The 17806-nt window shown below is 29.8% G+C and overlaps 1 protein-coding gene across 4 annotated transcripts in view; it reads left to right on the top strand.

Annotated features, from left to right (window-relative positions):
- The window catches only part of LOC130441850 (rho guanine nucleotide exchange factor 12), a 229572-nt gene that overhangs the window by 181808 nt on the left and 29958 nt on the right, over positions 1–17806 (top strand). For all 4 annotated transcript variants that reach the window (XM_056775661.1, XM_056775664.1, XM_056775662.1 and 1 more), the window contains 6 exons: positions 4276–4356; positions 8059–8228; positions 10084–10462; positions 14580–14897; positions 16270–16481; positions 17495–17582. In XM_056775661.1, coding sequence (XP_056631639.1) covers positions 4276–4356; positions 8059–8228; positions 10084–10462; positions 14580–14897; positions 16270–16481; positions 17495–17582 — 1248 coding nt within the window. The remainder of the gene's footprint in view (positions 1–4275; positions 4357–8058; positions 8229–10083; positions 10463–14579; positions 14898–16269; positions 16482–17494; positions 17583–17806) is intronic.

The raw sequence follows: 17806 nt of genomic DNA on the forward strand, positions 1-17806 counted from the left end.
AACTGGAATATATTATGGTCATAATTTCGTAAAGATAAATGGACACAGTTTTTCTTTGAGTAATTTGTAGAATACCAACTCGTTTTTAGACAACAATGATATTAATCTGACACTAAATATTAAAAGACATTCAAATACAATGTAGGTTCATACTTAATACAGAATTCTTTCTAATCTGTCTATGATATTGCTGACTTAATTGTCAAACGTAGTTTTTTTCCTCAATATTAACCTCGACAAATTAATAGTCAAAAACAGAAAAAACTTGGGCATTTGCCAAGATCATACATAGACCAGCTATTCTTAATACTTACTCGTCTACACTTTTCAACTTGTACAATTTTAATTTTAGAAGCATTTTACTCTAATTTATCTTTAGGGACAACACGTGTTTTTATATTATGATAAATACGAGTTCTGATAATTTGCTCTGTCCCACTTACAATAAGAAATTTACAAAGATATTCCTATTTACCGATGTATGTATGTTGTAATTATTGTGTAATATACACTGCGATCCCAAAAGATTTTCTGCTGCACTTGTGATACTCAATGTTTACATCTAATCTATTGATTTCACTACCAACCGACTTCAGGTTATAGTTTCTTTGGAATATATTTGCCTGCTTCAACCCCTGTAGATTATTGCAATAACTTCTTTTCTAATATGTTCCACAAGAGGGTCCTTGGAAGGGTTTATCCGTCCCTACTTCGGCAAGTCTTAACTACTTCATTTCCCTCCACTTTAGTGTATCCCAGAACCCATTGAAGAGTACCTTTATTCTTATTACCTAGCTCATTGACTTGTTCAGGCATCTCAATTTAGGTTGAACTGTCCACAATTTTCATCAATTGCATATATTTCTGATTGAATAATAATTAGTTTCTAATCAGTTTAGCCCATTTTACATCGATGTTTTAGAATTTTTAATGTGTCTTAAAAGAAAGATTGCTCAACCTCCTAAACTTTTGTAACCATCAGTTTGAATCTGAAAAATTAGCGGACGCCAAATAATTCGAGGGAGGTTGCATTATCCTGATGTAAAATAACATATTTGCGCAACTTTTTCTGGCGTTTTTCTTTTATCGCTTGACCTGAAATTGTGCTATCTCTTTTTTACAAGTAATCTACTAAAATTACGTTTGAGCATCACAAAATACCGTAACAAAATACTGACGGTAATGAACCTCGATGTTTCCACTCCTTACACTGAAGTTTGGTCTCTTCATCATAGTAATGGATTCATGACTTAAACCTAGCTACTAATCTTGAAAGAACATTTTCTTTGTCTTGTCTAAACTGCATTAAAATACTCTACCATATTTAACCTCCCGATACCATCTTCTCACTATTATCATATCACTTTGTAGAATCCCCAAGCATATTCACCAAAACTTTGTGAACAAGTATTTGATCACCGCGCATTTCTCCACACGAATAATTTACATACTGATACTCTCGTATGCGGACTTCTACTGTACGCAGACTTTAATAGGTTGAGACAATAGGAGTCAGCCCTCCAATGTTGATTTTACTCAACTCAACCATTTCTTGTTGTTTTCATTATTTCCGTGTCAAGCAAGTTTTCAAGATACTATCGTTATGCTTCAATATCTCAATCTAATTTTATTTTGTACCTTATATTTGTTTTTTGTATCTATGGACATTTGCACGTAACTGAAAGTTTTTGTAAAAAATCACTCCGTTTTTTGCCGTGAAAACATATTTTCTACTTCATTTGTAAAATACTTGAATTTAAATTTAAATATAATTCATTTTTGTCATCGAGAGAGAGAGAGAGAAACATAAAAAATCCTTTAAACATTATTCTAAAACCGTTTGAATATTTAAACTGTTCGTGTTGCTTACAAATTAAAGGTAAGGTAACCTTGAGTTAAATTATGAGTGCGCGGTTAGTGTACTATCTATTATCTATAAATTGAAATACATCATAAAACTGGTAAGTTAAGGTGACATGCTAAAACAACCAATTTTTCGAGACATAGTATTAATTGAATAATTTTTATTAATCCGAAAAAGATAGCTGTTATACTTAGAAGTCGAATGTTTTGAACTTTTGCTAAATTCTTTTTTCGTTTCATTTTAATCTGCATGCAAACTTTTCTTTCATTCGCTGTTAGTGCGAATATTTACGAAAAGATTTCGTTTCAAGTCTAAAAAGAAAATGAAATGGGGACTCTAGTAATTTTGTTGCTGAAGAATTTTAAGGAATCATTATAACTAAAAACATAATTTAAACCAAACTAAATTAGCAAATTTACGACGCAGGAAGTATATAAAAATGTAGCATTGATTAAATGTGGCAATATGTTGGTCTAGTTAAAACATAATTTTATTTATAGCCAATAAAAAAACGTCTTTTACATAATATTGTAACAATTAATTTGAATTTACATGATTCAGTATTAGGACGTTAATCAGAGCCGTGCTTAAATCAGCTCTGAAAGCTGGAAAAAGTATCTTGAAACGAAATAAAAATCGATTATTCTGTTTGCAATTCCCTTAAATTGCAATATTTGTTTGTCCTTTCTCGGGTAGATTGATAATGTTCTACCATTTATGAGTTCGTATCGTAGAGCTTCTTTCTTTTTGATTTCGTCCTCAATTTCTTTCAATTACAATGCTTTCTTTGTTTGTTCCATTTGTCAACTATAACTTGTCGTATCATATTTTTTTGATTGATTAGAGCTAAAAACACGTATAGTTATAAAAATATCCGTACTTTTTCGTTAAGTATATTAGGTGATCTGGAAAGTTCGTAGGCTGGCACATAGCTACTGGTATTAAATCCATTTTATTTCCAGTTAGGCAGCCTTAATCTTCAAAAGACACGTGTATAAATTTGATAGCTGTCGTACTATTAGTTTGTGACTTTAACATTTTGATAGAAGCAACTTTTGTGTATAAAATGTAATTTCGTGTGTTAATAAAGCCTTGCTTTTTTGCATAAAAAAATCGATCGAAGGCTTGGCCCGATGAACATTATTCGGACTTTTCTCTGGAAGAATCAATCGTTGACAAGTGGTTTACTAAGTTTGAAATGAAACGAGACTAAATATGCATCGAGGTCGATACACACAGTAAAGTGAAGCTGATTTGAATGAATGTTTGTGTATGGGAAAACTTTGTCCAAAGTGGGTGAGGCACGAGCACACAATCCACCAAAAACAACAATAAATTGATTATTCTGAGCACTGTTTGGAGCTGTTCAATCGTGAGTCCAATCGATCGTGATGAGTACATGATGAACCAACTCCAAAGTGTGGAAATACGTAAAAGTCTATTTGAAGATTAAAACTACGCTAAAACTGGATGGATTGTGCTTCGAATTGCTTCCGCATCCACCGTATTCTCCACATCTGGCCACCAGCAATTTTTTCCTGTCCTCATACCACAAGAGTATGCTTGTTGGACAGAAATTTTGCGCTGATGAAGAGGTTATCGCCAAAACTGAAACCTATTTTAATGCTAAAGACAAACCGTATTATAAAAGTGGCATAAAAAAATTGTATGACCGCTATAATCGTTGAAGACAACTATATAGTACAATAAAATCAAATTCTATATAAAAAAGAGTTTTTCTATGCTAGCCACGGACTTTTCAGTGCACCTGTTATATTACCAGAGTACCAATTTGTAAAGTTCAATTCATTATAATTACTCAGAGAAACTTCGAGTTAATTTCGAGTTAACCTTAGGTTTTGTTTACTTTCACGATTTCAGTTAGTTTTAATCTTATTAAATACCGTCATTTGATTTACGCCTCCTCCATTATTGTATTTTATTCAGTAGCGGAGGTGTAATTTTATTTAAATCAACAATGAAATTTACTCTTTTAACGGTAAATGTCCAAACTAAACGTTTATGTAATAAATGTGTTTCGTACCAAGTGAGTGGGAAAAATATATTTTGCATATAAATCGCTGGTTTTTTCCATTTCAAATATTCAATATTGCACGACAAATCTGTGATAACCTAGATAAAAAGTTAATCAGCAAATGTAATTTGCTAAGAATTACCTTAACTAATGTAATATTAAGTAATCTTTAGAAAGTTACTAACTCCATCATCATTTTTTTTCTATAATAAATACTGCTTTAATTATTTTTTTATTACATCGGTTTTTAAATTATGTGAGTGATTTGTCGTAAATATGTTTTGTTTGGATTGATTTATAGAGGTTTTCCACTGCCATTTTTTATTATATTATGTATTTCCCATAAAAGTAAACTAGCATTATTTGAATTTCGTAGTGGCGACGTCGACTTGGAACGGCATCCAGCTTTTTCAAACACCGATTCAGGAAGCTCCTCAAATTCCAGTATATCCTGCAAGTAAGTTCATCGAAGCTTTTACTATTAAATTTATTCGATTTGGTAGATAGTTAATACGAATAAACATGACTATCGTTTGCAAAATTTGAAACACGAACTTAAAAATGTTTCGCACACCTGCCATAAGAGGAACTTGTAGATAAAACAAAAAATTTTACACCTGCTTCCATATCTATTCGCATATTTTGCAGTGATAAATTTTTTTTTCTTCAGTGATATCCCCTTAAAAGCATAGCATTTCTACTACCTTCGAAAATTTAAGCAAAAATAGAAACTTGAAATTTTTAAAATTCCATGCAACAAATCATATTTCTTATTTCTTATACCTTTTGATATATTAGTGCATCTAGATGTTCTTGATTTCTTGAATTTCTATATAAATTTGAGAAAAAAAATTGAAACTCAATTTTAGTCACACATTGTATCTTCTACAAAAGTGAGCTGAGAAAATTTTGTTATCTGAGCATTATTTTATATTGACAATCACTAAATTTTGTCACATGAATGAAGAAATACCCCGGATAAAGATTATCAAGGTGAATTTTTTGTGTTATAAGAGGATATATTGAAAAATTCTTAGCTTACTATAGAACCAAACAAAATTTCAATGTCAAAATATTTTATTACTCAACAAGTTCTCCTCTTGATTGGATACTTTTTACTACAACGAACCTGCAACTTCCCTAAACTTTTAAAAAAAATTGTTTCTTTTTGCAAACAACACCTCGACAACTTTTAGCACTTCCTCTTTGGAAAAAAATTTACGACAGTGAATAAGGGGGGTGTTCTAGTAATTCAAACCCTAAATCTCGAATTTTTTGCATGGCAAATGAGATTTGTGTGCAGGGGTGTTGTCCTGCAAAAACAAAACAACTTTGGATATTTTTCCGCGTCTTTTCTCTTTAATTTTTTCCCGTAGAGTGGTCAGTAATGTCGAATAGTAATTTCCAGTTATTGTTCTACTCCATGGCAATCCCAAAAACCGAAGCAAGAACTTTTCCAGCAGATTTTTGGACACGAAACTTCTTAGGTCTTGGTGAACCAGAGTGTTGCCAATCCATAGATTGTTGCTTTGTCTCTGGATCGTAGATATGTACCCAAGTCTCATCCATAGTAACAATTCGGTTTACGAAGTCTACATTGTTTTCAAATCGAGCACAGATCGAACGCGAATCTTCTGCCCTTACACGCTTTTGGTCAACATTCAAACATTTCAGGATCCATTTTGCAGCAATTTTTCTCACATCCAAATTGACGTGAACTATATGATGAACGCGTTCGTATGAAATATTCAGTGCTTCAGATATCCGTTTTAGCCCAATTCGACGGTTTGATAAAATCATGTCATGAACTGCATCAATATTTTCGGGGACTGACACATTAACTGGCTTTCCCGATTGGTAACCTTTTTAAATTCACAATTTTGGTGGAGATGTTTTTTCTTCCAATTTATTGCGTAACTCTGATTTACTTTTTTGACGTCAAACTTTACACTGACACTTCTAATAAGTTATTGTTCGTTGCTATGGTAACGCAATATTTTGTTTATTAATGGAACTGGTCTAGGCTAACTAGATATCAATACATCCTCGTATATTTAAGCAACCTAAATATATACTTTTTATATTTAATAGTCTTATAAATAAAAACAATATTATCTATAGAATATTACAAAATAACTCTCATCTGGTATAGATAAAAACTTCACATTGTTGGTATCTTTTAGAAATATTGTGTAAGAGTTCAGAGCATATGTGGCAGGATACATTATTTTGATGATCTGACTAATTGTTAAATTAGGAGATGATGTGTTTTCATAATTGTATACCGAATATGTTTAATTTATATATATATAAGAATTGTAAAGAAGGCTTTGCCAGCTATATTATGGGTAATTTTTTATTGGGAACGTAGCAAGGAAACACCAAAGTGGACTAACTTTAATATATTTTCCTAGCTTTCTAATACTTATGTATTCATCGTCTGGAACTGAAATTATGGTCAAATAGAATATAAGAAATATTTATAAATGTGTAACAATAATAAAATTCTACTTACAATAATTAAATGAGATTTCCGGTGATTTTTGATATTATTAAAGCTTATAAAAATTATATATTAGACCTTTTGATATATTAATGCATCTAAATGTTCTTGATTTTAGGTCTGTTCTGTTTCAAAAAAATTAGTTTTTTTTGATAGTTTTTAAAAGAAAGATAAATTTTGAGGTTTCGACTTTTCTTTACTATCAAAGAAAAAACTAATTTTGAAACGGAAGAGACCTAAAATCAAGAACATTTAGATGCAGTATTATATAAATACAGGGTGAGGGGGGAGGAGCGCACCAAACTCTAGGAGTGTATTATACACGTGAAAATAATGTAAAAAAACTCATATGCTCTTATCCGATTTTCATTTATATAGTTATAGCATATTAACAAATAAAAAATTATCACATAAAAATTTTCTTAATCATAGCGCTCTTTCATTAAATGTTCAAAAATACCGCCATTGACTCCTAAACATTTTCTGCTTCGTCTACGAAGAGTGTTTGTTGTAATCCCAATTGATTCATTTCTTTCTTCTTTAATATGGGCTGCGGTATTCTCAATTCGTCTAATTAGTGCATCCCGTGTGTCCACTTTTATTTTGTAGAGTTCATTTCTCATCCAGCCCCATAAACAAAAATCTAGTGGTGGGAGGTCTGGAGATCTTGTAGACCAATTAATGGGACCTCCACGGCCAATCCAACGCCCTTGAAAACGTTAGTCCAAATGTTGCTTGACTTGACGAGCGACATGTGCATGTGTTCCATCGTGCTGATAGTACATCTGCATTCTAATATTTACAGGAACATCCTCTAGTAGGCCTTGTAACTCATTTTTAAAAAAATTAGGTAGTTGTCTCCTGTGAGACAATTCTCCAAAATGAAAGGGCCAATTAAATAACTGTCAACCATACCACACCACACGTTTACAAAAAACCGAAAATTGCTTTCGACTGTTGCGTGGCGATTTTCATCCAACCATACATGATAGTTACGAGTATTATTAATGCCATCACGGGTAAATGTAGTTTTATCCGTAAAAATTATACTCGATATAACACGATGATTATTATTTATATAAGGATATAAGCCTTGTTTGTAGAGTGTGTTTATCACCCTTTTTTTTTGGAATTCTCAATCGAGTGGCATTCTCCGTGAGCTAGTAGTTACATCTTCTTCTACAAGATGCAGAATATTTTTTACTTCTACCAAACCTTGTCGAGTAGCGTGTTCAGATGATACGTTAGCACTGGGAAGCTTACCAGTCTCGCACAATCTGTTAAAAACTCTTAATAAATACGTTTTTATCACGATATTTTTGGTGTGGAAATCGTTGACGATATTCTTCAGCAGCAGCTGTAGCATTTCCATTACAGAAACCATAAACAAACACCATATTTGCTTATTCCGAATTTGAATAAGTATCTAGCATTTTGCAACACTAACATTCACATAAATTCGAAATTAAACGTTCAGTTACTATAGGATATAGTATATATAGGACTTAAGAATGAAAACTTTCATATACAATATGCTTAATTGAAAAATAATTAAATAATTTGACGAACTTCATAATTTAAAATATTCTACTTCTATATTCACCATTGATATTTTACATTTAAATTGGTAACATATGATTCAAAAAAATTTTTCAGTGGCAGACTTTCGGAAAGCCCCAGTAATAGTGTGGACGCTGTCATACAAGATAATGCGCGAAGAAGTACCTTAGAATCGGATAGTGATATCGAACACGAACAATGGGAAAGTTTAGAGGAATTGAAAAATCTTCCTCCTCACGAGAAGAAAAGACAAGATGTGATAAACGGTATGTTTTTATTTTTTGTATACAACAATTTATCAAATGTGTGTTGAAATGTATTTGATTTTAAATTACCCCAGTTGATTCTAATTATTTTCAAGAAAATATAGTATATTGTGCAACAAGTGCAAACTTTTCTCAAGAGTGTCGCAAACACACGAGTGAGAAAAGTACTTTGTTGTACACTGTTTCTACAACTGCACAAATTGAAAGAATAAAAGTAATGAAAATTATGTTTATTTTTATGATTAGTAAAACCAAAATAATACTAAATTATCCTCTTACCTGTTAATATTATTAAAAATTGTAGTTGATTGTGAAATTTTTACAATTTTGTATAGTTAAACCCGTAATGTCATTTCATTTTATTATGTTATATTAATTTTAGATGTTGAAGGTTGATCATTCATATACGGTGTATTTTCTGTCTCCATTTCTGTAAAGGGTTCGAGTGGTGTTCCAATGGATTTTATTGGCAAAGTTAATTTTATTTTAAATAGAGTATTCGACGTATCCTTCTGCCACGGTACTGGATTGCCATCCTTCATAGCGCTTCATATAAGGTTAATGTGTTCCCTCCTGCATTTACAAAAATTGTTGCCGAAGAACGTCTGAAGCAGTGACCTGTCTATAGATGGGGTTTTTCTAATTAAAAAAAATTGCAATCGTCTTAGCCATATTACCGAATTTATTATTGGCAACTACCTGTCTAGTACATTTTCCGTGTTAGTAATTTAAAAAGAAACGGGCAAATCAATCGGTCGAAGAGCAGCATATTTTTTATATATCTCATAAAATTCTCCCGTCACTGTGAACATTCTTGGCTTTTTTGTGTTATCTAATTTCCCATGTAAAGCTGAATTTAAATCCTATAAATTATTGGTTCTTAACTTTCACAACTTCTCTCTCTACGACATGCCCCTGCTATGCCTGTAGCTACTGCTGCCTGCAAATAAAAAAACCAGTATTAAAATTTTACAATAAAATCCTTGGTACCCGAGAGTTTTGAACTCGGAACTACTGAGTTCCAAGCGGGCACACTTATCCACTGCACCATTGACCATTGATTTGAATATATTTGTTAAAAGTACAAATATCTATCTGCCATAGTTTGAAATAGAATTTTTAGTTAATTATTTAATTCTTTTTAACTACTAAAAAACCTACTAATTAGAAAAATCTATGTTAATTCAAGGAAAAAATAAATATAAAAATAAATTACTTTTCATTTCCATCGTATAATCTCCTATTATATATAATTTACTGTCTCATGATTTTCTGTGTAGTATGAATACCTCTGGTGGTAAAAATTTTGTCCTGTAATTATGTAATATTGCTAATTCACTAAGTTGATACAAAATATTTGTAAACTTTTACTTTTATATATCTAATGATTTTGGTTTTTGCCTTTTATTCGTGTTTTTTTATTATCATAATTTATAACTATCACTACTGAAGTCATATAGTGTTATTGTGTATATTGGTACAATGGGAGTAAACCATTCGGTATTAATATTATCAATACCTCTAGAATTTCCATCAATACTTATAGAATTTTACAAAACTTTCCAATTCTTTCTTAAATAGATGAGTTAATTTTGCAAATGGCAATTAGCATTTTCATGTCTAACTGTTATTTTGATGTATTTCTAGAATTATTTGACATTTTTAATCCCTCCTTCCCTAATCCACTAAAATGTCATGTGCCTTAAGAAGTAACCTCATGCTGAGAAGTAAAAAAGCAAATATATTGAATTTAGTATACTCAAAATCACTGGAACGAATTTTTTCTATTTGATTTTATCATACCTGAATGCTGTTCTTAATCATTGGTGGTAATATATTGTGCTTTCTTTTTTAGAACTCTTCCTTACCGAAAATTCGCATGTTACAAACCTAAAAGTTCTCTACTGTATCTTCTACAAGAAAATATTAGAGAGCCATACTTTAAAACCAGATGAACTTAATTTAATATTTGCAAATATTAAAGAAATCTTAGATCTCCATACCGAATTTAACAAAGAAATGAGGAAGAAAAGAAGAGAAGAACCCATCGTGAGAGAAGTGGGTACTCTGTTAGCAAATATGTTTGGAGAAAAATATGGAGAGCTGTTGAAAAATGCTGCAGCTAAATTTTGTGAAAGACAGCAGATGGCATTAGAATTTATTAAGAAAAGGCGGGAAAGGGACTCCAAATTTGATGCTGTTTTGGCTGAATGTGAAAAGAAACGGCAATGCAGGTATTGTAGTTTATTTTTCTAATATTTAAATTCATATTTGAGTTACAATTAAATCCCACCAAAAATTTAATTTATTTAATTTGTAAGTTTATCATTCATTAGTATTATAATATTTATTATTATGTATTCAAATTGTAATCACTAATCAGATTGCCAATACAAAGCTTAGATTAAATGGACCACTATTTACATGTCACTGTAAGGAAGAATGTTTAGTGACCTCACTCCTAGTAGTTAGCTTAGCAGTGAGCTTAATGAGATGTTTCAAGATTCTTGTAACAAAGTTTTTAATAAAATAAAAATAATAAAAAGCTCCACTGTGTACTACACTACTCTTTATTGATAAAAGAATAAAATACAAAATATACAAACATAAAAAACTAACAGGTTATGGGCACAGGAAAAGCCATAACCGAAAAAGTACCAGAAAATTATATATTTAACTTTTGAAACTTTATTTTTAAAAACTTTATTAACAAAAAACAATTTTTAATTTCACTAATACTGAATTAATCTAATTAATCTCAATGATTGAGTTGACTAATAAAATTCATTGAAAGAGTTTACAACAATCCTATTTTTATATTAAAGTAAATGCTGATACATGTTTACAGAATATGATCTTTTTGCGTATTAATTTTTAGAATAATATAAATTTTTCTCCACGTAACCCCACGTAACCCCTTCGTAATAATGAAAAATAACGGAGTTATTTTTCAGATCCTGTTGTGTGCTTTTTTTCTTTCTTCAAATATTCATTCTTCTTTCTTCTTTTCTAAAATTTTCTGATTTCTTAAGAATGTTCCTTTAAATTTTCGAAGTAACCAAAATATTGAAATAATTACACAAGTTATTACTATTACTGAAAATAGTCCAATTGACTCAAGGGTTTGTGGATTTTGTATTTCATGAATCGGTTTTATGTTTTTTAAAATTTTATCTATTCCGTAAAGTTTCTGAAAATATATTTTACTTTAATTCGGTGTATTGTACATTTGATTGTTTGTAAACTTAAAATCTAATTTTGGTAAGATTATTGATTTTTCTCTTTTAATTTGTGTATTAGTTAAAAAAATCTCGTTTTCTATTTCAATACTATAATTTTTTGGAATTCTAATAATTGATGGATGTTTTATTTCTAAATAACGGTCCGAAGCACATTTGGATAACACTTTAGTTTCTAAATTTGGAATTAATAAAATTTCACTATTTGTCACTTGTTCTACTATAGTTTCCTGACATCACTAACAAAACAGTTTGTAAGAGAGTAGCCATTTAACATTTCTATAGTATAATTGTCTTTGACTTTAAGTTTTTCTTTGCAATCTTTTTTTTTCCAAAACGGGACATTTTTCTTTAATCAAAATTACTTCTGGATTTTTGGCCAAGTAAGGTTGAGAAGGTATCAATATTTTTTATCTTGGATAATGCGATATAAGTGGACAAATTATTATGAAGTTTTTGTTGATTATATTATAGGGTTGATTTATTATATTAATGAATTATTTGTTGATGTAATGATATTTGTAGATTTACTTCATGAATTATTTTTTTCTGATTTTGCTGTAAAACATTTATCGCGTTTATCGTAGCTTTCTTCATCATCTGAATCGAGAGTTCCTGAAAGCCATTTATCTATTTTTCCTATAGCATTTATTAAACTTCTTTTTAATCTAATATGTGGATAAATATTTTCTGATTTTCTAGCTAAAATGTCAATTAACAGTTTTGTTCTGTTCATCATTTGTTCAGCTAAGTTATGGTATGAAATAGGATTTGTTGCGTTCACTATTTCTTAAAGTATAAAAATATTGTTTTAGATTTTCTGTTTGCTTATTAATATCTTTTAAATCTATATAATGTATAAAACTATATTTAGAATATATAAATCTACATGGTCCTAAATTTACTGGTAACAACAAATTTATTTGTGTGATTTCTGCATCTTCAGTTTTAATCTTGTAAATCATTAGTATCATTAACATTACCAATTTCATTTTTCTGTAACAATTTTTTAGAATTAATTTTAGGCTTTCTGATTATATTTTTATGATAAGTTCCTTTATTTATTTCTAAATGTATACCAGAGTCTTTTGTAATTTCAGCCTTTTTAAATTTAGGTAATTTTTTATCTCTAAATTTTGTTCTAATATATGGTATTTCTTGGTTTGAATATGAGGGTGAGTCAGTTATGTTTTCATTTCTTTTACTTCAGTTTTTATCTTTAATTTTATCATATAATAATTTTGAAGCTTCTTTGTGATTCTGGATATAGTGTGATATTACCAAATGGTCGTCTAAATCGAAAGGATCATCTGGATTATTTATATGACCTTTAATTATTTCAAAGAGTATGAATTGGATAACGGAATGAATTGAATGTTTCATTAATTGATCTGGTGTCACATCTTTATTTGTTTCTCTTAAAAAACGAATAAGTTCAATCACACTGGAATGAAATCTTTCGACAGGTGATTTTTTTTGCTGTGATATAATGTAATTCAATTCTATGCAATTTACAAAAGTCTTGCAGGTCATTATTCTTGAACTCTAAATCACAATCAGCAGTTATCTTATACAGTAAACCGTGATGAGTAATATAATTTAATAGATTATCAAGAATGGAAACTCCAATTACACTTGAAATAGGATATGCTTGACTGTACCGAGAGAATGCATCTATTATTGTTAAGTAAGAATAATTTCCTATTTTGCAAACATCGATATGTATATGATCAAATGGTTTATTTGCTGTTGGGGCTAAACTAAATTGAATTACTGGGGGATTTCTATTGTACTTATTCTTCGGACATATTTCACAATTGTTATCGAAATTTTCCATATCTTCTGACATTTTCGGCCATAATATTTTGCACTTAATGAATTTTTAAGCTCATTAATTTCTCTATGTCCTTTTATACATATGATAATACTCCATCTCTTCTTTTTGTTCTTCAATGGTCAAAACATCCTTAACAACATTTATACAATAAACAAATTTGGTTGCAGCATTTTAAAAATATTTTTGTACAATTGAATTATATTATTTTCTAAATCTCTTCTTGATAAGATTGCAAACAAACGTATGTGATCGAAATATTCCTCTCTTTTTGCTCTTATACTGCTCACTTCGCTACATGTTAATAATATCTGATTTTTATAGGTATTTAGAGATCAATGTTAACATCTAGTGATTCTGTTTCTAAAGCATTCATGTCACAATCTGGTTTAATTCTTGATAATGGATCGGCTACAAGATCTCTTCCGAATAGGTATGGTCTAAAATATTTACAAGCCCATACTATTGCTAGTAATCTTGTTCAATGGTCTAATAATTCACTTCTGTATCATTTAGAGTCCTTGAGGCGTGTGAAATCGGATGTCCATCTTGTGATACAACTGCACCTATTGCGTATTTTGAAGCATCAGTGGTCCATTCAAATTGTTTGTTAAAATCAGGATATGCTAATATAGGTTCTAAAGTTAATAATTGTTTACAAGTATTTAAATAAATTCTTTTGTATGATCTACTTTTTTATCTTTCTTTAAGCATGTTTTCATTAATTTTGTTATTTTCGCAAAATTCTTAATACATTTCCTGTAATATCCTAAGAGTCCTAAAAATTATTTGATTTGTTTTTGTGTGTGTGGTATAGAAAAATTTTTTATTGCTTTAATCTTTCTCAGATTTGGTTTAATTCCTTCCGGTATAACAATGTGTCCAAGAAATTCCACTTCTTTCCATAAAAATTCACATTTATCCAATTGGATTTTCAAATGAGCTTATCTTAATTTGTAAAATACTGCTTGTAAATTTTGAATGTGTTCTTGCAAACTTGTTCTAAAAATTATAATATCCATGTATACTAAACAGATTTCCTGCAATTGTTTTAACATTTCATCCCTGACTCTATGAAATGTGGCTGGTAAATTTTTTAAGCTTAGATGCTTTCTATAAATTCAAAAGAAAGAATCACATTTCAAACTATTAACTTACTTAAAATTTGATCTACAGAGCCATCAAATGAACATTAAACATCAACTATAATTGACTATATATCTTCATATTATATTATTATTCTATTATTACTACTGATTTTTTTTCTTGTATTTTTAGACGGTTACCTTTCCAAGGAATTTTGCCAACACAGATGCAGAGGCTTTCAAAGTACCCACTACTCATAGAGAGGTTGATCCATAGCTTGGAAACAAACACGTATAGTGATCAAGTACAGCAACAAGAGGAGCTCTCCAATTTGAAAAAAGCTCACCAAATGTCTAAAGATATTTTAAATCACGTTAACGAAGCGGCTAAACTGGCACATAATAAACACAGATTGGAAGAAATACAAAAACATTTGGATACTAGTGGTTTTGAGAGATCTGAACAGCCCATAGCACAAGAATTTAGGACTTTTGATTTAACGAAATTTAGGTATGTCACTATATGTTGTGATTTACTACAACTCAAAATCAGTATTTGGGATAAGGCTATCAAATAAAATGTCAAAAAACGTTTTATCAATAGACATTGGCCTTTGGTAGTTTTAAAGAAGCACAACGGACCTATCAGAAGGCCAATGTGCGCAAAGGCTACTTATCGCCAACTAATTTAACTATAACCCTTTTTTTTCCTATGACTAAATACCAATCTTATATTTTTTAAATTTTTTTATAATTTCTCCATTAATTAATTTCGATCAACTCAAATTAAAATATACGGCAATCTGTGGAATGTGAATTATTTGTTTAGGAAATCCATGATAAACAATACAAAATATGCGAGCAATTGGACTTATTTGAGAGTTGTTACGAGGAATTTATTGCACACATTTTCTTTTTGAATTAAACTTTCTGGAACAGCTTCAGCAATGGCAGAGCAAACTTCACAAGGGTTATCCCGGCACTCATCTACACAATCTATAGCAACAATACTTAGATTGAGATAAACATTTTTTTATATAAATTTTAAGATTCAGCAATGATTTTGTGTGATGTTTAACAACAATGCTCTACACTATTGTTGTGCTTAAATGTTTTTCTGAGAAACAGAAAAAGACACTTTATTAAATGGAAGGCTATGAGAAGAACTGCATTATGATTAAGCGGAATTTTCTTTACAGCTTTAGGCAAATGCATATTTTTTTCCTAAGAACACCTCTTTCATTATTAAATTGAATGCCCTGTCCAAGACAGGATAGTTGTTTTAAGTTAATTTATTTGTTTACGATACATAGTCAATACAATTAATGCGAAAATAACACAAAAACTATAAAAGAAATAAAATAATTTCATAAATTTTTGCTGGAAATCAAATTCTTTTAAAAATTTTACTGCAAAACAAATTTCATAAATTCATATGGAAGAATAAAATTTTCCAAATTTTTACTGGACAACAACAAATCTTGTAATTTCTTTCCGGAAAACAGCCAACAAACCAAAATGTTTATAGGTGAGTCAAATCTCATAGACTGGGAAATACTACAGCTAGGTAGAGAGGCGTCAAACACTCTTTAAAGCCTGATAGAAGTCGGAGTTATCACAGATACAATACCGACAGAGTCTTCAATCCGGATTTATAAAGAAGACTACTATGGGGTTTACCCAAGCAAATAGGACTGATAAGGCCTTCCTAAAGTTTAGTAATAGTACTTATAAACAACAATTCATGTGAACTCGATAATTTTCCAACTTCCTAGTAGCATTTTTACAATTTTATGTCAGAATTTTGTTACATATTATATTATGAATTTTTGAATTTGGAATAAATCCTATGATTTTAGAATTATTTAACTTTCATTTTTCAGGTTAATTTTAGAAGGTGGTATGCAATTGAGGCGGCCTAATAAACCAGTCGTACCAGTTCATATTTTACTTCTAGAAGAAGCAGTTATTATTCTCCATAGGGATAATGACAGGTTTCTCCTCAAATTTTTCCAGTCAGGTTCTGCGGCTCAACCTCAACCACTTTCACCTATCATCAAAATGAGTATGCTTTTAGCGAGGGCTAATGCTGTATGTAAGTATCAAATCAATTAATAAATGATGTAGTAGAAATGATGCTGCAGATTATTTTCACCATTTCTCAGTTCTTTACCCTTTTATTCATTTTTTTTATTCTAGATTTAGTTTAAAAAGTAATGAATTATTTGAAAAATATATTCTTGATGTTTCATTTTGGCTTTTCCTAGTTCAATTTTATCAAAAAGTGGCTTTTTTGAATTTGATTAAGCTAAATTAACTCCTCCTGGTATAATATGGTAATAAAATATGTTTTTACCATAGAAAATTAGTTTTCTTAGGCTTATTTGGTTAGATATTAGTATTTATTAGTTTTATATTGTCAAAAACGGCTTGACTGAGTTCTAACTAAAAAATTAACTCATTTTGGTTTTCAGTGATAATACCTTTTCATGGTTCAATTTGGTTAATAATTGGCTTTTTAAAGTCTAATCTGAAAACATACTGGCTTTTCTTGATTTATATTTGGTCACAATTTGGCTTTCTTAGTTCAATACTTTTCTACTTTTAATTTGATTGAAAATCTTTTGATTTAATTTGTCAAAAAAATTTGGTGCAAATGTAAATTTTAAAATTTTAATCTGTCAATAATTTGAGAAAAGTTTTTTTTATTCTAATTTTGCCTATTGGTCTTTTCAGATCTATTCAGATTAAAAATTGCTGTTCTGAGTTTAATTTGTTTACAAATGACATTGACATATTATGATAATTTTGTTTTATTAAGTTAGGGGTTAATTAAATTCTCAGATTATTACCTTATCAATCAGTAAATTAGCCGTCAGGACCGTGATATTCGCAATTAGTTGAGAGACCAGAGATTTTGAAACAAGCTTATATTTATATCAAAATCTACAATTTGTTGAGCCAATCTGAGGAAACTGCATTTTCCTCCCAAACTTTTTTCAACATACGTAATTCAATTTTTATTCTTGAAACTGCGTTTATTATAAGTATATATAATTATTTACTATAGCAATGCTGAAAACTTTTAAAATATTTTCTGTTTTACAGGCAAGAATGCACTTTTTCTTGTTAATATGGCAGCCAACAATAGCCAAATGTACGATCTTATAGTTGAGGATGAAATTAAACGAGAAATGTAAGTGATTAGATTATTTTAATTAAATCTAACAATAATTTTATATATTTATAAATTTATCAACCACAAAATCAATTGATTACTATCAATAATTTCAATTAAACTTGAAATTATACTATAAAAAATGTTGATGCCGGATAGTTACGCATAAAAATTTAAAGCAATTTACAATACAGTTTGTTTATTTAAAATTTCACTATCAACAATTCGTTAATTATTTGCAA

Source organism: Diorhabda sublineata, chromosome 3 (assembly GCF_026230105.1).
Source record: "Diorhabda sublineata isolate icDioSubl1.1 chromosome 3, icDioSubl1.1, whole genome shotgun sequence".
Lineage (NCBI taxonomy): Eukaryota > Metazoa > Arthropoda > Insecta > Coleoptera > Chrysomelidae > Diorhabda > Diorhabda sublineata.